This window comes from Procambarus clarkii, chromosome 54 (assembly GCF_040958095.1).
Source record: "Procambarus clarkii isolate CNS0578487 chromosome 54, FALCON_Pclarkii_2.0, whole genome shotgun sequence".
Classification (NCBI taxonomy): domain Eukaryota; kingdom Metazoa; phylum Arthropoda; class Malacostraca; order Decapoda; family Cambaridae; genus Procambarus; species Procambarus clarkii.
In genome coordinates, this window is record NC_091203.1 from 20,642,104 (window position 1) to 20,666,635 (window position 24,532).

At 43.7% G+C, this 24,532-nt stretch overlaps 2 protein-coding genes across 4 annotated transcripts in view; one reads left to right on the plus strand and one right to left on the minus strand.

The window, feature by feature from the left end:
• Positions 1 to 20,745, plus strand: part of LOC123771351 (uncharacterized) — an 86,099-nt gene extending 65,354 nt beyond the window's left edge. The window contains exons 1-5 of one of the 3 annotated variants that reach the window (XM_069305175.1): positions 14,080 to 14,196; positions 19,860 to 19,901; positions 19,974 to 20,057; positions 20,138 to 20,431; positions 20,509 to 20,745. In XM_069305175.1, coding sequence (XP_069161276.1) covers positions 19,860 to 19,901; positions 19,974 to 20,057; positions 20,138 to 20,431; positions 20,509 to 20,622 — 534 coding nt within the window. In that variant the 5' untranslated portion in view covers positions 14,080 to 14,196 and the 3' untranslated portion in view covers positions 20,623 to 20,745. Of the gene's footprint in view, positions 1 to 14,079; positions 14,215 to 19,859; positions 19,902 to 19,973; positions 20,058 to 20,137; positions 20,432 to 20,508 lie in introns of those variants that run through there. The other 2 variants (XM_069305177.1, XM_069305176.1) reach the window with 2 other exon arrangements.
• Positions 4,619 to 8,026, minus strand: LOC123771271 (uncharacterized). Its single transcript, XM_045763743.2, has 5 exons — positions 7,900 to 8,026; positions 7,417 to 7,494; positions 5,180 to 5,659; positions 4,912 to 5,102; positions 4,619 to 4,813 (listed from the first exon to the last, which is right to left on the minus strand). The coding sequence occupies exons 2-5, from the start codon at positions 7,492 to 7,494 to the stop codon at positions 4,687 to 4,689; spliced, it is 876 nt and encodes a 291-aa protein (XP_045619699.1). The 5' UTR covers positions 7,900 to 8,026; the 3' UTR covers positions 4,619 to 4,686.
• Positions 20,746 to 24,532: the final 3,787 nt, after the last annotated feature.

Genomic DNA, 24,532 nt, shown 5'->3' on the forward strand with positions numbered 1-24,532 from the left:
AAAGATTGGGGAAGATGAAGACCAGAGCTAACAGAAGAAAAGTGGGAACCCAGTTCGGAAGCGACCTGCAACGGGTCCGCCACAAGAGTATCATGGAGGTGAAGGACCGGTGAAACATCGGGAACGAACTTACCCGCTATCTTTCGAATACGCTTCCAGATCTGGGCCAGAGGGGTTTCGGACGTAATTGTTGAGACATAAGATGCCCAACATTCACGTTTAGCCGTACGGATGGCCCTACGGGCCACCGCACTCGCTTTCCGAAAGAAAAGAAAAGAATCGGCCGTCTGCCTACGGCGGTGCCTCTTCCAGGCTGCACGCTTACAGCGGACAGCCTGAGCACAGCCCGCATTCCACCAGGGAACGCACTTCCGTGGACCCCGAGAGGAAGAGCGAGGAATAGAGCGGAGGGCAGCATTGAAGACAGTGTCATGAAAAAGGAGGAGAGCGCGAGAGAGAGGCAGAAGAGAGAGGTCAGAGAGAGCAGCACTGAGGGTAAATAGAGTCCAGTCTGCCTTAGCAAACTGCCACCTAGGGAAAGAGAGGGAAGGGCGAAAAGAGAAAAAGGAAACAAGGAAGGGGAAATGATCACTTCCATGGAGGTCATCAAGAACCTGCCACGTGAAATCTAAGTAAAGAGAAGAAGAGCAGAGAGAAAGATCAAGACAAGAAAGGGTGCGAGTCCGAGAGTCCAAATGAGTAGGCTCACTAGAATTCAGAAGAGACAGGGAAGAAGAGAGGAGAAACGGCTCAAGGAGGCGACCCCGGGTATTCGTCAGAACGTCACCCCAAAGAGAATGACGAGAATTGAAGTCACCCAGCAGGAGCACAGGCTCCGGCAAGGAGTCTAGGTGATGTTTCAAATCAGGAAGAGAGAGCGGGACACTCGGGGGGAGATAAATGGAACAAACTGTGTACCATTTCCCCACAAAGATACGAGCAGCAGAACAATGGAGAGGCAAAGGAAAAAGTAAAGGAACAAAGGGAACATCAGCCCGAATCAAGAGAGCAGAAGAATTAGAAGCCCCAGCAATGGCTGGGGGGGGGGGGAGAGAAAGGAATAGCCACGAAAACGACCAGGACGAGCACCAAGCATTGGCTCCTGGAGACAGACACAAAGGGGCGAAAACCGCGAAATCAGAAGTTGGAGTTCGAGGAAATTGGCGTAATAACCTCGAACGTTCCATTGAAGAATGGACAACGACGAGAAGAGAAAGGACAAAAACAGAGAACAAGGAAGAAACAAAGGCGAAAAAGCAACAGAGCACGTTAAAGAATATCAGGGTCGGGATCAGGGTCAGCAAAGTCAGGGTTAGGGGGCATGGGTAAACTGAGCAAAGACGGAGGGAAGGAAACGGGAGAACAGATCAGAGGTGGGCGGGCAGGGTCCGGAGGAGGAGGAGGAGGAGGAGGAAGAGGAGGAGACAACGGAGAGGAGCAGTCAAGGACAGCAGCAGGAGGAGGGGGAGTAGAAAGAGGGGAGCGCACCCCAGCAAGAGCAGCAACCGAAAGGGAAGCAGGGGCCAAAGAAACCTCCATAGCAGGAACAGGGGGCGCAAGCACTGAAACGGGAGGGGAAGAAGCAACAGAGCCAGAAGGAGGAGCTGAGGGAGAAAGCGAAGCCTTCTTACCCGCCGGGGAAGAGGAAGGAGAGGAGCCAGGCTTACGCTTCTGACTTAAAGAGACCGGTGTCCCAGCAACTACGTACCGGGCAACGGATTCCAGTGTCTCAACAGGAGAAGCCGGACGAGAGCATACACGACGGCCGTTAGGAGAGCGATGGACATCCGCCCGCACCGACAGGCGGTGGGGAGAGCCGATAGACGGAGGAAGAGGATGGGAAGGAGGATCGGAGGGGGACGAGGAAGAAGACACAGAAGACACGACAGACCGGGTAGAAGGAAGGGGAACCCCAGACAGAGGACCAGGAGGAGGATCCTTCGGGAGAGAACCCAAAGGAACAGAGGAGGGGGCAGTGGGCGCATCAGGGTCCAAGGCCCGGAAACGGTTGTGAGTCTGAGGAAGGCGGGAAGGACGAGGAGAGGAAGAGCGCAACACGCGAGCATAAGAGATATTAGCATAAGGCGGGAGCCAGCGAACCTGGCGCCTCGACTCAGGAAAAGATAAACGCTCCCGGTGCTTCAGGTTGAGGACGGCTGCGTCAAGCTTGTAATGGACACACGCACGGGAGAAGGTAGGATGGGCCTCACCGCAGTTGAGGCAACGAGCCTGGGGAGAAGTGCACTCCGACTTAGAGTGACCTTCGCCACTACACGAAGGGCAGAGAGAGACAGTCCCGGAGCAGCGGAGGGCACCATGCCCAAACCTCCAGCACTTGTTGCAGAGCCGAGGAGAAGGAATGTACTCCTGGACAGAGCACCTGGCACCAGCAAGAATGACAGAGGGTGGAAGGGTCCTACCATCAAAGGTAATCTTCACAACTCGGAGGGGTTGACGGCGACTACCACGAGGGGGACGAGTAAACGTGTCCACCTGGAGAATAGAATGGCCCTGGGCAGCGAGGATATGTCTAATATCGTCGTGGCAGTCGCGCAGGTCCCGAACACCGGTCGCAACATGGGGCGGGAGCAAAATAGTGCCAACACTGGCATTCAACTGAGCGTTCTTCGAGACCCGAACGGGGGTCTCGCCAAGGCAGGATAAGGCAGCCAAGCGGGAAGCAGCATCCTGAGAAGGAGCAGCAACGACACGTGTACAGAGACGAGTGGGGTTGAAAGTAATGGAGGCATCCACGGAATCAATGAGATGTCGATGGAGGGAGAAATCGTCAGGAGGCGCAGAATCAAGAGGGAGGAGATCAAAATATTTGGCCCACGAAGCGGGACCAAACAAGGCTTGATAGGTAGCAGAACTGGAAGGAATTGAGCGAGGGCGGCCGTGACGAGGACGGCGGTGAGAACCCCCAGAGAGAGGGGTTAAAAGGCGCAGTAGTTACAACTAGAGAAGGAGCCGCGCCAGGGGACGAGGTAGTCACCACTGGGGGCCTGGGGCTCGACCCAACCACAGAGGAGGGAGGGGAGCCAGGGGAAGGAGTCAGAGAGGCCAAAAGAGGAGCAAGGTCGGGGCCCAATGCAGCGGAGGCTACAGAGCCCGGTCTTCCAATACGGACCGACTCGGGGGCTTGGTCGCCCACCCCACGAGCCTGAGAAGGTAAGCCAGAAGCAGCCGAAACAGGGGTTATCATCTTGACGAAAAGAAGAATTCATTCACGAATGTGCCCCCACACCCACCATGGAGCCACAATTAGAGGCAGGACACCCAACAAGAAGCAATCGCCGATCTTGTCGGGGCCTCCTAGGGGTGCGTCGTGAGTATATGCCCCACAAACGCCACCTTAAGAAACCGACAGTCCGTCGAGATCGGGTTCAGTGACGAAGTGGGGATTGACAATAAAAGGTTCCCCTCGCTCTCGATGTCGGGTACTGCAGTTCTACGGGTACATGAGTATGCCTCCTCAAGCACCCGGGCGTCAAAATAGAAGAAGTCCATGGAAGAACCAGAACGAGCAAAAGGTCGGCAGGAAACGGCAAGCAGATAGAAGAGGGGGGAGAAAAACGAAACAGAAGGAAAAGGAAAAGGTGTCCAGCGGAATTGGAGAGGACGGCAGCAGGAGCACAAGGCAAGAAAAGGACAGAGGACTGTCCTAAGGAGCATCACACTCCGGCAGCCGCCCACGAAGCCCCCACACGGCGACAACGAGCTGAGCGGGGAGGGGGTACGGGTGCAAAAGTATGCCTCCAAGTACCCAGGCGTCGAAATTAAAATTGGTTTTACTAAATTAAGCTCTAAAATCGAATTAAACTTGCTCAATACCTCAAGTCTAACTTTGAAAAGTTCTCACGTATGGATGATAGTAATAATCATATTTACCACACCATTTAGACCCACTCCACGCAATCTTCTACTGTCGGGTGGAAGAGATGCACGCTTGACCCTCTGAACAATTTTCTCCTGTGTCTTACTCTCAGTCTTATGGAACGAGTCTTCGTTGTGCTTTCAGCAGTCTAAGTACTCCTGAGCAAGCTAGGTAAACGAGGGTACTTCATGCAACTGGTTCAAGATGCTCTGATAGATAATTAAATAATTATCTATCAATGTCTACCGACAACGGTCGACAAGTCTAACCCCCCTTTCACTCTAGGGGTCACTATTCACTACGAATTAACACTTCGTCACAGGCAACTTTGCCTCCGAATATCGTTGGTTACACTCTAGTTTGCAATTCTCACACATTTTGCATCCAATAATGTCGCGTCGCCGAGAAGACACGCACCGACTCATGCTTTGAGAGCATGAGCAGCAAGGGTTTTAGACTTCACACCCACAACATTTTCAATTATAGAACCAAGATTTAATTGAAGTGCTTATTAACCTGAGAGAGTTGTGCTGACCAGGACAACACTGTTAATAAATTTGGTTAGGAGGTTGCAAGTTAATTAACCCAATGCCTCAGTTTATTCAACCTGAACCTGTCAGGTTGACAATGCTTGACTTCTGGACCACCACCTGTTGCTGAATTGAACCGTTTTGCAATAATGTTTGCAAATCTTTATCGACGACTACTAATCTAGCCATTTAAGGGGGAAAAAATATGATCACCCAGAAGCCATTTTATTGAATATACTTTATATTTCGTTCTTTAAAATCTTGGCATGGATGGACGTGCTAAAGCTGTCTATAACCGTAGCGAACTCCGGGGACGAGGACCGTGTCGGTGACTGTGCGGTAGTCCGTGAACACTGTGCTCTTAGTATTGATGTTTGTTCTCACCAGCGTTGTCGTGTACGACAGCCTGTGGGGAGTAAAGTTGTCAATTAGCCAGTACCTTTACAAGCAAGCAAGGGAATTTGAAGTTGCAGTACAATACTGTAGACTTAGTATCGAACTTACACTTGGGTAGCAGTAGTAGTATAGGTCGTCTGCATGATGACGTAAGAGGTGTGGGCGATGGTCACGTAGTCTAAAGATCTTTCAGTCACAATTCTGAAGTCTGACTGCACGTACGTGACCGTTAATGTTGAAGGTCTGACAACTACCGTTGTCTGGAGGGCGACACGGTCATCCACCGGCGTCTGTACCACCTGTGTAAGACAACAATTAGCTAGTCTAAGCTCAGCCTCCAGACCATCGTTTGTCACAATACATACCAAGTACTCACCGCGCGCGTTCCAGTGGTGACAGTCTGAACGGTGAGTGAAGTGAGGGTGACAGCCACACTCTGGAAAGCCTGATCAGTGAGGGTGACGAAGCGGTCGATGGTGAAGAGCTGGGTGACAGTGGGGTTAAATACAGCATCAACTCTGCTCACTTGTGGACTGCCATACCTAGCCCCAGCGTAAGGAGCCGGACCGCTACTGCTAGAGGAAGCGAGAGGTCCACTGCTAACCTGTCCAGGCCTGTCACCACTCCCGCCAATTCCTTGACCAGAACTGCCAGCTGGACCGCTGCCGATTCCTTGGCCAAGGTTAATACCTACTCCTTGACTGCTGCCAAGTCCTATTCCAGCACCCAGAACTGGACCGCTGCCCAGGCCGCCACGTACTACTGAACCGCTGCCATGTTGACCTGATGACCCCTGAGAGCTGGCACTACCTGCACCTCCTGGTCCTCTGGTCTGACTGCCATAAGGAGAGGCAGGCTGATGGGTTGGATGAAGAAAACAGTTTGAAGTGCATATTTAAGAGTCATTAGAAAACTTAAATTTGTAAAATACTTAAAATTCAAGTCTGAGGCACCTACACTAAATACATTAATAAGCATTTGAAAATTTAGAATTAACTATTAAGGGGCACCAAGTTTTATAGTATGGCAATAAACCAGAAAACTGCGCTAGGACTATTAGTAAGTGAAGATTAGCGAGTTTAAGAGGTTGTGCAAGATATGTAATAATGATTAAATGTCACAGGTACCAAACTGTCAACCAGGCAATTTTTCAACTTTAATCGAGTTCAAGAAACTTTAGGGGAAACAGAACCACATTCCCGATGTGTTCTTTGAGAAGTGATGACATCCAAGTATCCAAGCTACCGCCATCAAGATCTATTAACTTTAATTTAGATAAAGGCATCAGTTAAGAATCTGCAGTGAACAAAATTATTAAATAACCAAAAGGTTTATTGGCGTTTTAACCCACTCTGTAGAGCCCCAATACAGTAACCAAGATTAACATTAAGTCCCATCAACTGTGGTAGAATCGGGTCAACTTTACTGTAAACAAGAAACTAGGGAAACCCATTGAAGAATAGTGTAAAATGCTATACAAACTTAGACCCTTTACATGTAAAAAGCTAAAGATAATTTAAAATGGTTCCATTGTTAAAATAAGGTCTAAAGGTGTAAGCTTTAGGGCATCTTCAAAATAGCAAGGCTAGTTTACTAAATTCCAGCGTTTGATTTATCTTTTGTAATCTTACAATTAAAAGGTCAGTCCGTACCCATAAAATGACGGCTGGTAAGGATCCCAAGACCAGAATAGTATTTAATAATTAGACAATTAAGGGTTACGACAGACTAAAGTCATGCTATATTGTAATCTTTCATACAAGTGCTACTTTCCCTTAAATATTTAGAAAATGACATTCGATCTCATTAATTTCAGCTAAGCCCAAGAAAGAAGTTTATACTTATATAGTTAGAAAAACTAGCATATACACAACTAAACACTTCGAGACTCGCCAAGGTCGTCCACCAGCGCGACATGCTATATAGATTTTATAGTATAAATGTAAGTTATGTTCATATTTCCTTATCTGAAAGTTCACCGATTGCTTTGAAATTTTGACTATGTTCCATTGGAATATGTAAGAGTTTTTTTTATATACCAGCCCCATTTGTGACAGACACATATATATATATATATAATATATATATATATATATATAATATATATATATATATATATATAATATATATATATATGCTACCTGTAGTACGTAATTGCAACACTATACCAAGTATTACAATTCGATTTCAATGTTACGGACTGCATCGATGAAATTAATTTTCATGGAAGCAAGACTATTATTGTCCGACATGGCATTTTGAAGCGAGCTGTGATGTTTAACACGCCACATTTGGCGAGTACTTTATCTCTTCCGTATTAGCCATTTCTTTTACCTTTTCTTTACCGTTCCAATTTTCCTGATGGGAACGAATTATTTGGGAACGCATCGGACGAGGGAAATGGTTGGAGGAACGGGAATGGGAAGGGAGAGGGTGGGAAGGGAGAGGGTGGGAGGGGAAGTTTGGGGACGAGAGTAGAATGGTGGGGAAAACGAGGCTGTGGCTCGGCAACACATGGCCGGGTACAACTAGTGTTTAACAATAATTACACATTTATAGGAAAAATAAAATATTTTACCAAAATATTTAGGAAAAAAAAATACGTTTACTCACGTTAACAAGTTGGGCAACGACAAGCACCTGGGAGACTACCAAGGTTGTCCACAATATTAGCCAGGAACTGTTGGTCATCTGACAAACAATGTAGTTTATGTTAAATAAATAACAACGTCCCCAATGCGGCAAAACCGTTCTAGTAAACATTGGTATACAAAAAAGCTTGGCAAGTTGCACAAAGTGCTGGAGGGTGGATGTTTAACGAAAATGAATGTAGCGAGACAATGAAGATCATTTTAATAGTTTCTTCTTCGCAGGCATTAGTCATAAGCAGAAATTTATCATCTTCGTAAATAACTAGAGTACTGACGATGGGAAGTCTGGCAAATTAGCAGGACAGAACATTAACACCCATATACCAGCTTCAGTGTTAAAAAAAAAAAAAAAAAGGTAAATACCAAGAAACGTTATCTAACGCCACTTTCATAACACTATTAAACCTAAACAGATAACAATAAACTAATCTATTTACACACAAACCTTGAAGGACAGAGAGAGTGTTATCACCACAGGAAGTTAGGGATTGAATGTCAAGTGCAGGAAGGTGGCCCGACTCGTTGCCTTCCCCACACACTATAAACACTCGCACTAACAAGAGACTATAGAAGAAGGATAGGAAAGCTCTCTATAAAATATATAGATCTTGTATCACGCAACCCGACGCTCGCCCTGCCTAACAACTCCATCTATTGACGAGTGCGCCAACTACAGGAGAAAGTGGTACTATTTCATTCCCTTCCCATTAACATTATATCACTAACTTTCTTGAATTATTGTAAAAGTTCTTTGTTTCTTAATTATGTCGTGCTAAATAGTTTGTTATTAACTTCACTAATTACAAAGTTTTACTTTTTTTACCATGATTAAGCTCTTATATAGAAGCAAATTAAACATAAATGAGTCCACAATAGAGTGAAACCAATAACGAGTCTCGCGGGACTGACCTCAGTCCTTCTAGACGGCGCTTCGTTCTTTTTCGTTCGTAACCCAGTTTAATGTTATGCAATAACCTCCCGACCCACTGACATATATCATGTACACATGTATACATATGTATTTATAACCTAAAAGGGGGTATCACCTCTGGTCAAAATGCAGGGACCCATAGCCTCGGAGAAGAAAATAAAGAGTACTCAGCAAAGGCCTCGTGGATCCTCACTGAATTCTCCGACCACCCCTATTCTTTTTGTATGTGTGGATATATATATATATATATATATATATATATATATATATATATATATATATATATATATATATATATATATATATATATATATATATATATATATTAGTATATTTTGGTAGCAGTCTTTCCTGTAGACATATATTATTAAATATGACCGAAAAAGAAAGACTAATAATTCTAACACGAATTTTCTCAATCTTTCGTACATTTCTTTTCACTGTTGGAGGTAATTCAAAGATCAATTCTCCAAAATTCATTTTTATTTCTAGTCTGACGCGACACGAGCGCGTTTCGTAAAACTTATTAAATTTTCAAAGACTTTAGTTTACAAATACACAACTGAATAGAACTTTCATATCTCCGATTTTGTTTATATCTACATTTGAGTGAGGTGGATGGGGTGAGGTGGCATTAATAGGGTATTAATTTCATCAACACAAGACAGAACAAGAGGTGGCATTAATAGGGTATTAATTTCATCAACACAAGACAGAACACGAAACAATGGGTATTGAAATGGAAGTGATTGTAGAAAGCCTATTGGTCCATATTTCTTGATGCTTCTATATTGGAGCGGAGTCTTGAGGTGGGTAGAATATAGTTGTGCATTAATTGGCTGTTGATTGCTGGTGTTGACTTCTTAATGTGTAGTGCCTCGCAAACGTCAAGCCGCCTGCTATCACTGTATCTATCGATGATTTCTGTGTTGTTTACTAGGATTTCTCTGGCGATGGTTTGGTTGTGGGAAGAGATTATATGTTCCTTAATGGAGCCCTGTTGTTTATGCGTCGTTAAACGCCTAGAAAGAGATGTTGTTGTCTTGCCTATATACTGGGTTTTTTGGAGCTTACAGTCCCCAAGTGGGCATTTGAAGGCATAGACGACGTTGGTCTCTTTTAAAGCGTTCTGCTTTGTGTCTGGAGAGTTTCTCATGAGTAGGCTGGCCGTTTTTCTGGTTTTATAGTAAATCGTCAGTTGTATCCTCTGATTTTTGTCTGTAGGGATAACGTTTCTATTAACAATATCTTTCAGGACCCTTTCCTCTGTTTTATGAGCTGTGGAAAAGAAGTTCCTGTAAAATAGTCTAATAGGGGGTATAGGTGTTGTGTTAGTTGTCTCTTCAGAGGTTGCATGGCGTTTGAAAGGAAAGTGAAACGCCATGCAACCAAGGTACTACGTTCATGTGCTTTGCTTAGAATATTTTTAAATAAGTTATCTTGTGAATCCACATTGAAATCCCTTTATACATCACCCATCGCTGGGTTCATGTCTCGTTGCATGACCGCCCCCCCCCCCCATAGACTTTACAGTCTATTTCACCCCAAAAAAAATTTAGGCCCCTAAAACCAGCTTTTCCAAAATTTGGCACATTAACAGAATTTTCTCCTACAAATCTATTCCATTCTATACTAAATCTGGGTTCTTTGTGATTACGCTTCCCTAGTTCACTCGCTATTTCAATGTTATGGGCCAATTCCTACTACTATCTCCTCTACTACACTTTGCTCCTCACCTCTCTCTAGCCTATTTATTGCCTACATCTAATTCCTCATCACAATCGACTTGAGAATGGTCCAGGACGGACCGAAACGTCGTCGTCCCTTCACCTTCTAGTGTGTGGTCTGGTCAACTTCAATGTCATTAATTTGCATTTCCCTGTTACATAAAACTTGGTCTAAAATATTATTTTCACGCATTGGTTCCTTATTGTGTTGCTTAAGAAAACAATCGTCAATTAATTCTAGAAAATATTTTTCTTCATTATTCCCTGTTGTGTTAGGCAGTTTATTCAACTAAAATTAAAGTCACCCATGAAACGAATACTGTTTGACTTAGATGCTCTAGATATTTCATCTCATAGAGGCTTTGCTTCCATTCTGTATAAGTTTAGTGACGCCAATTTGCTTCCGACCACCACGACTCCCTCCAACCTGCCAATCTTCATCCCGCACCTCCATTGAAGTCATCACGAAGGATGTAACATTTTTTTCGTGAACGAAAAGTAACTGACTCGTTTGCCAGTCCCTGCCGACACCTTGGAAAGCACCAACGAACGGAACTTTGCCTCTTGTGTTCAAAGCTGAGTTCAGCAAGAACGATCAAACTCGGATTCTGAATAAACGGACATCATGCAAGCATGCACAAAATATGCCTCAATTCTCAAGTAAGAAGAGAACCGGACCCTGGCACTGCTTGTGGTCGAAGATAAAATCAGGTAGAACCACGGATATTAATGTCTTACACAAAGTGCGACATTCTCTAACGTTACGGAAACAACTACATGCAGACCGGATCACATCACATTACACGGGAGCATACTTATTAATTTCAGGCGCTGTCTAATTTAATAATATGTCAAAGTATTGGAGAATATGTACCTCTTTTATTTTCAGGGAAACCTGTTTGGTTTTTAATTGCATATTTGAGCATACAGACATTCATACAAGCCCCCAGAAAACTGCCTTAGCTCTCAAGAAAGAAGAAAGCTTTGAAACTAGCGGTCCCAAGGGAGATACACCTCTTACGCCACAGTCACACGAAGAGACTCCAAAACACTCATCACACCTAGTACTGAGGAGAAACCCCATCCCTCGCTATGGCTACGCATTTATGACAACATAGGCGGAACAGCTCTTACAAGCGCTCTCTTTCACATCGCCTGGTGGATACGCTAAGTTGGCTACCACTCAGCAAAAAATCCTTGGTTCGCCGACCAGATCTTGTGAGGAGCGGTGAAGGCAAACGACATTCTGCTCCACACCATCAATATCGGTGCGAACTCATCCATAATATCAACAAAGCTTTGGAACAACTATTTTGCTCTAGAGCCCGTCGACGCCCTGCAACCAGCTGACCTTGCCCTCATCCCCCCAACGACGGTATCCGGGAGGATGCAACATTTTCGTCAGGCACACCATCATCTTCATCATTGCCCAGCTTTCTCCGACATCCTGGTAGGCACCAATGGCCGGAACCCGACCCTGCTTGTGGTCAAAGCTGAATTCAGCAAGAACGACGAAATCCAATATACAACAGCAAGGGCAACATTCTCTTCCACAACGGAATCAACCACATGCATACCAGATTGCGACAAATTGGTCCTCTTTCAAGGGCTATATTCAATTACTAACATTTCCAAGTATTTGAAAATTCTGTACCTTTTCCATTTTCAGGGAAAACTGTTTTGTTTTTAATGGTAGAGTTTGAATATATGGACATTCATGGAAGCCCGCAGAAAAATGCTTCAACTCTCAAGTAAGGAAAATGCTTACAAACCAGTTATACTTCTCTCTCCATGCGAACATAAGCGAACATAAGCCCAGTCACATAAGGGGACTCAACCTTCGTGTCACACCTGGTATTGAGGATACTCCACATCCCTCATCATGGCTACGCATTAAGAACAACAAAGGGGACCTTTTCCACGACTCTCCCAAAGACGCTACGATCCGTGGAGAATCGTCAACTGAGTCACGGAGACTACAAACTTCAAGCGCTCTCTCCTTCAGACTTGTAGACACCCTAATGTTGGCCGCCACTCGAGAAACATCCACGATACGTTACAAATCCTTTGTCAGTTACCGCCTGACCTACAAAGTATGGGCGAGGAGTAGGTCGCTAAAAGAGCAACGCATAAAATATCCCCCTCAGGTAGAGGTCATTCAAGTCACTATTCTCATTTTGGAGCCGTGTTCTGACTGCATTGCAGAATAGGGGATTGCACGACAGTTGTTCTGTTGGTGGGGGGAACCTCTGCCGGAACCCCCCATCGTGTAACCCAGCTTACTATAATGTCTCATCTGGTCGTCGCTTTCTTCAAATCTCAACTCCCTTAGCTGGGCCTGCGCCTCTGCGTTATTCTTATAGACACCTCCTTTTGGACAGTAATTGGCAACTCTTATTTTACACTACAAGACTAGACTCATTTATCGTTTCCACTGTTATACAACGTTTGTTTCAACTTAGGATTATTGTAAAATCATATTGTAAAATCATGTAAACATTAGCGTATTGAATTCTCACACGTTTTATATCACTTACAATTATTATTGCTAGCAAGGTTTTATTTTACACTACAAGCGTATGTTGTAATCCACAAGTTTGTTGGGATTATTAGCTAGAGGATCATTACTACAACACCTAACGAATGAGGATTGGAAGTACATGTTAAGTATACAGACAACGGTCACACATCCAGAAAAGGTCAAGGGATTAAGACAGCAGCTGCTTGGCCAAACTCATAATTCCTGGGAAGAGGACTCAGGCTTCTAGGAACAAGGTTACCGCTTCTAGGAACAAGGTTAATCGGATTATACCTTCCTTGAGAGGCGGGGTGAAATGTTTGAGGCTATGGCTGGCTGAAGACAGTCTGGTTGTGGGAGTGGAACTGGCAAGTTCTCCGGGTCTTCGTCTGTGGCAGCAACGAAGTGTAGCAGACAGCTATGCGGGAGCCTGATGTGATCTTAGTGACCAAGTTAAGCCTGCAGTATGTGAGTATTGAATGTAAGACTAACGGGGTATGGAGCGTTGTAGTAATCATTCAGTATTAGGGAGTTAGGCGGAAGTTACGAGTGCAGGTGGTGACCGCGGAGGTCAAGTGGGTTATGGATATTGGGTGTTTATTTAACTAAATAGAGTATGTTAATATGTTATTATTTGTAAGAGTCTATTCTTTGTAATTAAATGAGAAAACCCGACGGCCTTTAAATACCTTCCATATGTTCCCTCATTGTGTTCCTGTACAAACCTAGGGTACACCTCAAGGGTCTGGTGTGTGTAGAAGTACACGGTAGTAGAAACGGTTGCTGAGGCAAGGTGTTATGTGTGGTGTAACCGCTGTGTTCGGAATGAACCGGGGTTCAGTGTCACGACACTTATACTTATTTATTATATTCACTGTTATTCAACGTTTGTTTCAACTTAAGATTTATTTTTATTACTAATTTCATATTGTTAAATTATGTAAATATTAGAGCCATGTGTGTCACACGATTTTGTATCATACAATTATTATTATTAGCAAGGAAAACTAAAATAAAATGTAATAAAATATACAAACCCATTTTAGGCTTTTGCTCAAACCTCCAAAAATATTAATTTAAGCCCACAGTGTTATTTCTCAATATGTAAGTGTAGACCTTGGTTGGTAAATATATACCTTTTAGGCCTACGGTGTTAGAATTACTCATAATCAAATAACTACCCAAATATTATAAGACAAAAGAAAATATTGTAAGCACAACTAATATTTTGGCTAATAATCAGTAACACAATAGAAAGCCTGCAAATAAATTAATATTTTAATATAATTATAAAATAGAAACAAAGAGAGTTAGTGAAAATTATTAAAATAAATACTGAAGCTCAGTGAGTCTTATCATCATTTTGCTCCACAGGGAGCGTAGCTGACGGTTTAGTCAATAGATGGCGCTGTTATAGTGGTCTTGGCAGCTTTTGTGGGGAACTTTCTACCTTTCCCATTAAGTGTTTGGTGTTGAGTGAACGAGGTGCCCGGCCCGCCGTTAACCCTCAGTCATTCCACTGTTGTCTGTGTGGTACCTTTTCTCACACTTTAAGTGTTGTTAAAGGTTGGTTTTAAGTGAAATGTAAGATTGAGTTTATTAATGATATAGTTTTTATTGTAATTGGTAGTTTAATACTTATTAATTTTATTGTTATGGGTTAAAAGTAGTATATTATTAATAATTAATTTGTATGCTTAGGACATTATCCAGGATATCTTATTAGTGATGTTGAAAGAATACGGTAGAAGCATCTAATAGGTGGAGATTCGTCAGATGCTTAAATTTAGTGATATTATATTCGTTTAATGGAATATTTTAGGCTTGACTACTACTAGGCTTATATGTATAAAATGAAGTATTTTAAGCGTGGTATACTTGACTATACCCCGGACTTGGTCTGCAACATAAAGTGAAATCTATTTATAAAGTAGTAATGCTTTAAGAAAAATACTTAAATTACTGGAGGTAATTCCATATGTAACTAAAATATATCTCCTTTGTTATGAAGACCTGAAATATCTTTAGTCAGTTCATGATGGCCTGTTCAATCAAATGATTGTGCTTCAAATATCCATTATATTAAGTTCAACTCCTTAATTGAATGAAAATTCTATAGTATTACGCTTCACAAATGATAGCCTCGGCAGTTAATAATTGAATTAAAGCTTATTTTTTAATATACCAAAATATGCTTTAACTACTAGCAGTACGTGGCCATGCGTTGCTGTGACTCGGCAACCTTCCCTGTCCCTTTGTCCTCCCCACCATTCACTCATCCCCACCATTCCCCACTCTTGTCCGATGCCTTTCCAATTGGTCTGATGTTCCCATAACTAAAATATAAGTTGAATGAAATATGAAGAAAATAAAAATTAACTATACTCGCGATATAAACGGTATGGTAAACACTGAATTCCAACACAAATCACACGAAATTAATTAAAAAAATAAATGAAAAAGCTGTATCAAAGCAATGGGAAACAGAGGGAACTAACATATTTAGTATAGCAAGTGTTCTTGCATGCAACAGGTGCTGTTTGTGAAGAAAAGCATAGTTTTACCGGTCACGGGTGTGGCATCTATACTTTTACTTACAAAATGAACGGTATGGTAAACACGCCTAGATTCCAACACAATGTCGCAAAAAAGATAAAAAATATCAAAGTGTAATGAATACTTTAAATTTAATATCTTTATAAATAAAAAGTTAATCTATAAAAATTTGATCAATGCAATCGGACACATTGAAATGCAATTCGTGACATATTTAGTGTATTATGAATGCTGCTATTATGTGTAACTGATAGTGACATTCTTCAAAAACGCATGTTTTTACCAGTTACAGGGGTGGCATCTATATAGTAGGTATATAGATGCGCCTATTCTAATGCAACATTGTCAAAATTTCAAAGCAATCGGTAAAGAACTTTCGGAGATTAGCGAATTTAAACAAACATTTACATTTTTATTTGTATAGATTTAGCATTGGCAGGCATTATTCAAAGGTTAACAATCTTTATAAAAATGTTCGTTTCTTCAAAATCTCTAATCGCCGAAAGTACTGCACAGATTGCTTTGAAAATTTTCAAAAAACGTTTAGTTCGCATCAGAGCAGGTTTCAGTATACATAGTATAGGTGTCACGTTTGTGACTGTAAAAAAAAAAAAAAATCATTGTTTTTTTCATGTGGGGGGGGGGGAAATCTTCAAAACCTCTTCACCAATTGCTTTCAAATTTTGACACTACGTTCCATTCAAATGAGTCTTTTTATATATTTCCTACCTGTACCCGCCACTCGTTGCTGTGGCTCGGTCTGGTTATATGGAAAAGTGTACGTTTCTAACATGTTTAATTTCATAATGCTTGTGGGTATACTATATTTTTACTTGTTCCATTATCTGTAGAGATTGTCTGGTTTAGACTCTAGAACACGCAACATATAATTGTCCTTTATGAGAAGCCTTCCGTGTCTAGATATAAACTGCACAATTCTGAAGATTGGCCCTGAACTTTGTTGGTGATTACAAACGACAGTCGAATTAAGTTTCAATATCTTAAATTGAAATGACATATCTGTTGGAATGGTAGGAATGCGAGGAATGAGGACCTCTTCACCTTTTGAAAGGTACTGTAAAGATTGTTGCTTCTACGACGTTGCTGATTATAATTTTTTTTTTTACTGAAAGGTGCGTGCAGTTGTAAAGCTTTAGTTGATTGATATTTCACATGAAAATTGGCACGCAGATTTTAAATTGCCGTACGCGTGATGGTATCCCTGATAGATAGTGAATTAAAAAATTGTTGGATAACTGTTTCCTAAACAGTGTCGACGGACTTGTATCGAGGAATTACAGGTAATGTTTGCCTGAAATCTCCTGCAAGAAATATTAAAGTTCCCAAATTGGTCTGTTTCAATGCAAATCTTGTAATGATCGATAGTCTCTAACGATTTTTTGTGGGCCATTATGCATTCATCCCAAACGGTTTACATTTCCGCAATAGTTTACCCATGCCGGATGCTTTGGAAATGTTGCCCGTGGGCATTTCAATGAATTGCATGTTCAATAGCAATTTCGAAGTAGCAGTTCTTCCGCTTGGTAACAATGTCGTAGCTATTCCGGATGATGCAAGAGCTAGGGTTATGACATTTTGATCTAAATCCTGCTGCAATAAATCTAATTAGGAGGGATTTACAGTTCCTCCTGGCGCACCTAAGATGTCTCCAAACTCTTTATTGAGTTTTAATTATTTGATTGTAAATGCTTTTTCGCTCGAGCGTTAGCTTAAGAATATTTGATTGCACACATAACGGGTCACTGATGTTGTGATCTTGTTCACGACGCAATTCTACATTCGAACGAAACGGTAGTAGATAGTCGGTAATGGCACTTCCAATTGATTTAGAACTTTGTTCGTGATTTCTAAGCACAAATCTTCAATCATTATCAATGCTTCGTTTTCAATTTTTACTGTGGAATCTTATGTTCATATTTGATTTTTCCTTCATATTCGATGAATATTTTCAGCCATGTGCGATTTATTTCTCCCATAACTGTTGGAGATGGAAAGCCGGTGGTCAATGATTGCAAACAATGCACGAATTAAATTTGGATGTGACGTGTTGGACGCGTCATTATTGCATACATCCCAGTGTTGGTCGTTCTTCAATAAATTCGGAGCATGACATGCACTACGGAAATTGGCATATGTTTCGCTGTTGACAAATCTCAATGGCTGGAAAGAAGTTGGTCCGGGCACATTTACCATCAGCATGTGAAGAAGCATTCATCTTGATTAGGATGCACAGTGTAGTCTGTCCATCTTAGTTTATTTGAATATGCCAGGTTGTCCATAGACAACCTGGTCGACGGTCTCCTGGTTTCTGTCGTTCAAATGATTTTCTACTGACATCCCATGTGTAATACGTTTGCACTTCAGAGCAGTGGTTTTTGCAAATTCATCATTTTGACATAACGTTAAGACAGCAGTTTACGTCGTAGCCGGTAGATTCATGGCTGTTGTACATTTGCAACTGTAAAATAAACGTGTTGTCCATTTTCTTGTTTTCAAAACAAACATAATACTTACGAACTATTTAAACTCAAACGCAGATAAATACACGGCTCAATTTCGCAACCAATTGCACTAAAAAATATGAAGTTAAAAAAAGAAATGAAAAACAATGAAAAAAGAAACAAATAAGCTACTCGCAAAATGAACGGTATGGTAAACTCGGATCAATCCCAACGGAACGTCACGCAAAGTAAATAAATAAAAATGAGAATAAATCTACGAAAATTCAATATCAATGCAATTGGAAACATTGAAATGGATTCGAAACATATTTTGTATAGTGTTGCTCTAACGTGCAACAGATGGCGCTTTAAAAAAAAAACTGTTTTACCTGTTACAGGCGTTTCATCTAAATAGTAAATCTATAAAAACACGCACGTACTAGAATGGAACGTAGTTTCAAAATTTCAAAGCAATTGTGGAAGAACTTTCAGATTACAGCATGTTGCTCTTACATCCTACAGATGGTGCTGTTTTTCCAACTTCTTTTTTTTTTTTTTTTTTGTCATGGGCGAGACGTGTATATAGTAGATGTATATAAAAACACACGCCTATTTGAATGCTATGTTGTCAAAATTTCAAAGCAATCGGTAGAGAGATTTCAAAGATTTCCCTCGCATTGGAAAACAGATTTTCAAAATAAAAGCGCGTTTTATCCTCTCAGACATGACATCTATATAGTATGTATATAAAAACCTGGTCGGATGCAAAAGAAATTTTGTATGAAAATTTAAAGGCAATCGGTGAAGAACTTTCGTAGTAGAGATTTTGAACAAACGAACATTTATATTTTTATTTAGATACCGCCGCTGTGACAGGTAAAAGCATATTTCATAGTTTTTGAAAAACGCCGCCATCTGTTGCACATAATGGCAACATGCACGCTATACTAGATGTCGAGAATTGCCTTTCAATGTTTTGGATTGCATTGATAAATTCTATTTTCATAGATTACAATTTATTTTAATTATTATTAGTTATTGTGACATTGAGTGGGAATTGAGCTGTTTACCCTACAGTTCATTTCTTAAGTATAGATGCCACATGTGACAGGTGAAACTTTTTCTTGGAAAAAAAAAGTGCCATCTGTTGAATGTAAGAGCAACACAAGTGCTTCACTAAATGTTAAAATTCAATTTCAATGTTTCAGATTGCACTGATAATTTGAATTTTCCTAGATTTTGATGTATTTTGATTTAATTATTTTGTATGAATTGCATTGGAATTGGTCTGTTTACAAGGCCGCTCATTTAATGCGAATACTTTAATTTTTCATCTTCATTAAATTTGTTACTACTTCTTTCAGTGATGAACATATCAGACCACTTGATGTTCCCAATTTTCTTATGTGAACTTCAGACCATTTGGAAAGGCATCGGACGAGAGTGGGGGATGATGACAGAAGTGAGATGGTGCGAAGGATGAGGGGACAGGAGTTTGGGATTGTGGGAATGGGGGAATGGAGAAGGGTGGGGAGGACAGAGGGACACGAGAGTGGGGCATGGTGGGAAGGAAGAGGGGATGGAGTGGGGAATGGTTGGGTGGCCAAGGGGAGGGGGGAATTTGACAGGTAAGGTTGCTGAGCCACAGCAACGCGTGGCTTGGTACTGCTAGTTAAACATAACTAATTCAATAGTTATTACCAAGGCCTCTAACGATATCTAAATGGGACGTTAGTTTGTACTACACTTCAGGTTAAGTTATTAATAGAACTGAATACTTATCTTTGCCTAATTCAAATTATGAATTTTAATAAACTAGTCTTTAAACATGGTTTCATTCTTTTATATATCTAATGTGGAAAGTGTGCCTGGGAGTTCATAAATTGCTTAACAGTAAAGTCTCGTAGAATTGTCTAATGTTGAAGCAACTAGATATCTTGCCTTATGAACGCCTCGGTGTCGCATAATCTTCCCCTAACTACCTTCCCAACCATCTTCATTGTCCGGCTTCAAAAATCTTGATTTAACTAAAATTGCTTTACTAGTGACAAATTCCAAACATGCCTCTCGTTGTCAGTTATTGATGAACTTCTCGGTGTTATAACGTCAGTTATGTTAAAAATTCAAAAGTAAATCTGACTTTTGATCATGGTGGTTAATGACACTATTGTAACTTTTGATTAAAAACTGCATTTTTTTTTTTTTGTACAGATGGCGGTATTTGCTCTACTCTTCCTCGGTTGTATCGCCCAGGTAATTACTATATTATACCGTATTCTCAAATAATAAAAAAATTGTAGGAGACTAATAATTGCTCCCCAACAGATCCAGGGTCAGGCGTACCAACCTTACGGCACCCACGCGCCCCTGCCAGTCGTCACCCCCACAACCTCCACCATCACCACTGAGGTTGGTAACAATGACATTACCCTTCTTAACCAACCTGTCATATATACATTAACACTTCGTTATGGTGTGTAATATTGCAGACTACCCTGACCCACACTCTGCGGGAGACTACAACCTCTGACGTCTGGGTTACTGAGCAGACAGCGATCACCCTGACAGTCACCCAGACCACCACCCAATGGGAGTTTGTTCCCCAGCAGCCACAGACGGTGACCTCTGTGATAAGGGTCACCTCCACACCGGTAGTGTTGGTGACGGCTACGGTGGGGGTCTACCCAGTGAGCACAATGGTCTCCGTCTACAGTCAATTCGTCACCACAACAGATACTGTTAAATACTGGCAGACCATCACCCACGTGGCTGTCACTCACGAGGTAACTATGTAGTCTTGAACTTGTGCAAGTGTTCTCTAAATTTATTACACAAACGTCAATAACGTTTGTAATTACAGATCCAGACGGTCCCTGTGGTATCTACACAAGAACTTGTGCAGGATATAGTAACTACCATTACGCAAATAGTAACTACTACAGTTACTTCCACCACCGCCAGATACTATGCTTAAAGATGGATTATAGATAATTGGCACAAAGTATTGTAATAAACATTTTAAAACGGTAAAGTGTTTTGTCTAATAATAGAAAGTGTTTGGATTTGAATTCAAAGAGAAATAAAGTCTTTGATTATTTGCATTAGTAGTAGACTCCCTCGTAACTATGGAATACCTCTGGTTACTATTCGTCAAATTACTAGAAGCAATGGAGTCTTCTAGTTTCCTCCTCCTCTTCCCCCTGCCCGCGCAGCTCGTTGTCGCCGTGTGGGGGCTTAGTGGGCGGCTGCCGAAGTGTGATGCTCCTTGGGACAGTCCTCTGTCCTTTTCTAGCCTTGAGCTCCTGCTGCCGTCCTCTCCAATTCTGCTGGGCATCTTTTCCTTTTCCTTCTGTTTCGTTTTTCTCCCCCCTCTTCTCCTATCTGCTTGCCGTTTCCTGCCGACCTTTTGCTCGTTCTGGTTCTTCCCTTGGACTTCTTCTATTTTGACGCCCGGGTGCTTGAGGAGGCACACTCATGCACCCGTAGAACTGCAGTACCCGACGTAGAGAGCGAGGGGAACCTTTTATTGTCAATCCCCACTTCGTCACTGAACCCGATCTCGACGGACTGTCGGTTTCTTAAGGTGGCGTTTGTGGGGCGTATACTCGCGACGCACCCCTAGGAGGCCCCGACAAGATCGGCGATAGCTTCTTGTTGGGTGTCCTGCCTCTAATTGTGGCTCCATGGTGGGTGTGGGGGCACATTCGTGAGTGATTTCTTCTTTTCGTAAAGATGATTACCCCTGCTTCGGCTTCTTCTGGTTTACCTTCTCAGGCTCGTGGGGTGGGCGACCAAGCCCCCGAGTCGGTCCGTATTGGAAGACCGGGCTCTGTAGCCTCTGCTGCATTGAGCCCCGACCTTGCTCCTCCTTTGGCCTCACTGACTCCTTCCTCTGGCTCCCCTCCCTCCTCTGTGGTTGGGTCGAGCCCCAAGCCCCCAGTGGTGACTACCTCGTCCCCTGGCGCGGCTCCTTCTCTAGTTGTAACTACTGCGCCTTTTAACCCCTCTCTCTCTGGGGGTTCTCACCGCCGTCCTCGTCACGGCCGCCCTCGCTCGATTCCTTCCAGTTCTGCTACCTATCAAGCCTTGTTTGGTCCCGCTTCGTGGGCCAAATATTTTGATCTCCTCCCTCTTGATTCTGCGCCTCCTGACGATTTCTCCCTCCATCGACATCTCATTGATTCCGTGGATGCCTCCATTACTTTCAACCCCACTCGTCTCGGTACACTTGTCGTTGCTGCTCCTTCTCAGGATGCTGCTTCCCGCTTGGCTGCCTTATCCTGCCTTGGCGAGACCCCCGTTCGGGTCTCGAAGAACGCTCGGTTGAATGCCAGTGTTGGCACTATTTTGCTCCCGCCCCATGTTGCGACCGGTGTTCGGGACCTGCGCGACTGCCACGACGATATTCGACATATCCTCGCTGCCCAGGGCCATTCTATTCTCCAGGTGGACACGTTTACTCGTCCCCCTCGTGGTAGTCGCCGTCAACCCCTCCGGGTTGTGAAGATTACCTTTGATGGTAGGACCCTTCCACCCTCTGTCATTCTTGCTGGTGCCAGGTGCTCTGTCCAGGAGTACATTCCTTCTCCTCGGCTCTGCAACAAGTGCTGGAGGTTTGGGCATGGTGCCCTCCGCTGCTCCGGGATTGTCTCTCTCTGTCCTTTGTGTGGTGGCGAAGGTCACTCTAAGTCGGAGTGCGCTTCTCCCCAGGCTCGTTGCCTCAACTGCGGTGAGGCCCATCCTACCTTCTCCTGTGCGTGTGTCCATTACAAGCTTGAGGCAGCCGTCCTCAACTTGAAGCACCGGGAGCGTTTATCTTTTCCTGAGGCGAGGCGCCAGGTTCGCCGGCTCCCGCCTTATGCTAATATCTCTTATGCTCGCGTGTTGCGCTCTTCCTCTCCTCGTCCTTCCCGCCTTCCTCAGACTCACAACCGTTTCCGGGCCTTGGACCCTGATGCGCCCACTGCCCCCTCCTCTGTCCCTTTGGGTTCTCTCCCGAAGGATCCTCCTCCTGGTCCTGTCTGGGGTTCCCCTTCCTTCTACCCGGTCTGTCGTGTCTTCTGTGTCTTCTTCCTCGTCCCCCTCCGATCCTCCTTCCCATCCTCTTCCTCCATCTATCGGCTCTCCCCACCGCCTGTCGGTGCGGGCGGATGTCCATCGCTCTCCTAACGGCCGTCGTGTGTGCTCTCGTTCGGCTTCTCCTGTTGAGACACTGTAATCCGTTGCCCGGTACGTAGGTGCTGGGACACCGGTCTCTTTAAGTCAGAAGTGTAAGCCTGGCTCCTCTCCTTCCTCTTCTCCGGCGGGTAAGAAGGCTTCGCTTTCTTCCTCAGCTCCTCCTTCTGGCTCTGTTGCTCCTTCCCCTCCCGTTTCAGTGCTTGCGCCCCCTGTTCCTGCTATGGAGGTTTCTTTGGCCCCTGCTTCCCTTTCGGTTGCTGCTCTTGCTGGGGTGCGCTCCCCTCTTTCTACTCCCCCTCTTCCTGCTGCTGTCCTTGACTGCTCCTCTCCGTTGTCTCCTCCTCCTCCTCCGGACCCTGCCCGCCCACCTCTGATCTGTTCTCCCGTTTCCTTCCCTCCGTCTTTGCTCAGTTTACCCATGCCCCCTAACCCTGACTTTGCTGACCCTGATCCCGACCATGATATTCTTTAACGTGCTCTGTTGGTCTTTCGCCTTTGTTTCTTCCTTGTTCTCTGTTTTTGTCCTTTCTCTTCTCGTCGTTGTCCATTCTTCAATGGAACGTTCGAGGTTATTACGCCAATTTCCTCGAACTCCAACTTCTGGTTTCGCGGTTTTCGCCCTTTTGTGTCTGTCTCCAGGAGCCAATGAGGGGTGCTCGTCCTGGTCGTTTTCGTGGCTATTCCTTTCTCTCCCCTCCCAGAGCCATTGCTGGGGCTTCTAATTCTAATGCTCTCTTGATTCGGGCTGATGTTCCCTTTGTTCCTTTACTTTTTCCTTCACCTCTCCATTGTTCTGCTGCTCGTATCTTTGTGGGGAAATGGTACACAGTTTGTTCCATTTATCTCCCCCCGAGTGTCCCGCTCTCTTCCTGATTTGAAACGCCACCTAGACTCCTTGCCGGAGCCTGTGCTCCTGCTGGGTGTCTTCAATTGTCGTCATTCTCTTTGGGGTGCCGTTCTGACGAATACCCGGGGTCGCCTCCTTGAGCTGTTTCTCCTCTCTTCTTCCCTGTCTCTTCTGAATTCTGGTGAGCCCACTCATTTGGACTCTCGAATTCGCACCCTTTCTTGTCTTGATCTTTCTCTCTGCTCTTCTTCTCTTTACTTAGATTTCACGTGGCAGGTTCTTGATGACCTCCATGGAAGTGATCATTTCCCCATCCTTGTTTCCTTTTTCTCTTTTCGCCCTTCCCTCTCTTTCCCTAGGTGGCAGTTTGCTAAGGCGGACTGGACCCTATTTTCCCTCAGTGCTACTCTCTCTGACCTCTCCCTTCTGCCCCTCTCTCGCGCTCTCCTCCTTTTTCATGACACCGTCTTCGACGCTGCCCTCCGCTCTATTCCTCGCTCTTCCTCTTGGGGTCCACGGAAGTGCATTCCCTGGTGGAATGCGGACTGTGCTCTGGCTGTCCGCTGTAACCATGCAGCCTGGAAGAGGCACCGCCGTAGGCAGACGACCGATTCTTTTCTTTTCTTTCGGAAAGCGAGTGCGGTGGCCCGTAGGGCCATCCGTACGGCTAAACGTGAATGTTGGGCATCTTATGTCTCAACAATTACGTCCGAAACCCCTCTGGCCCAGATCTGGAAGCGTATCCGCAAGATAGCGGGTAAGTTCGTTCCCGTTTTTCACCGGTCCTTCACCTCCATGATACTCTTGTGGCGGACCCGTTGCAGGTAGCTTCCGAACTGGGTTCCCACTTTTCTTCTGT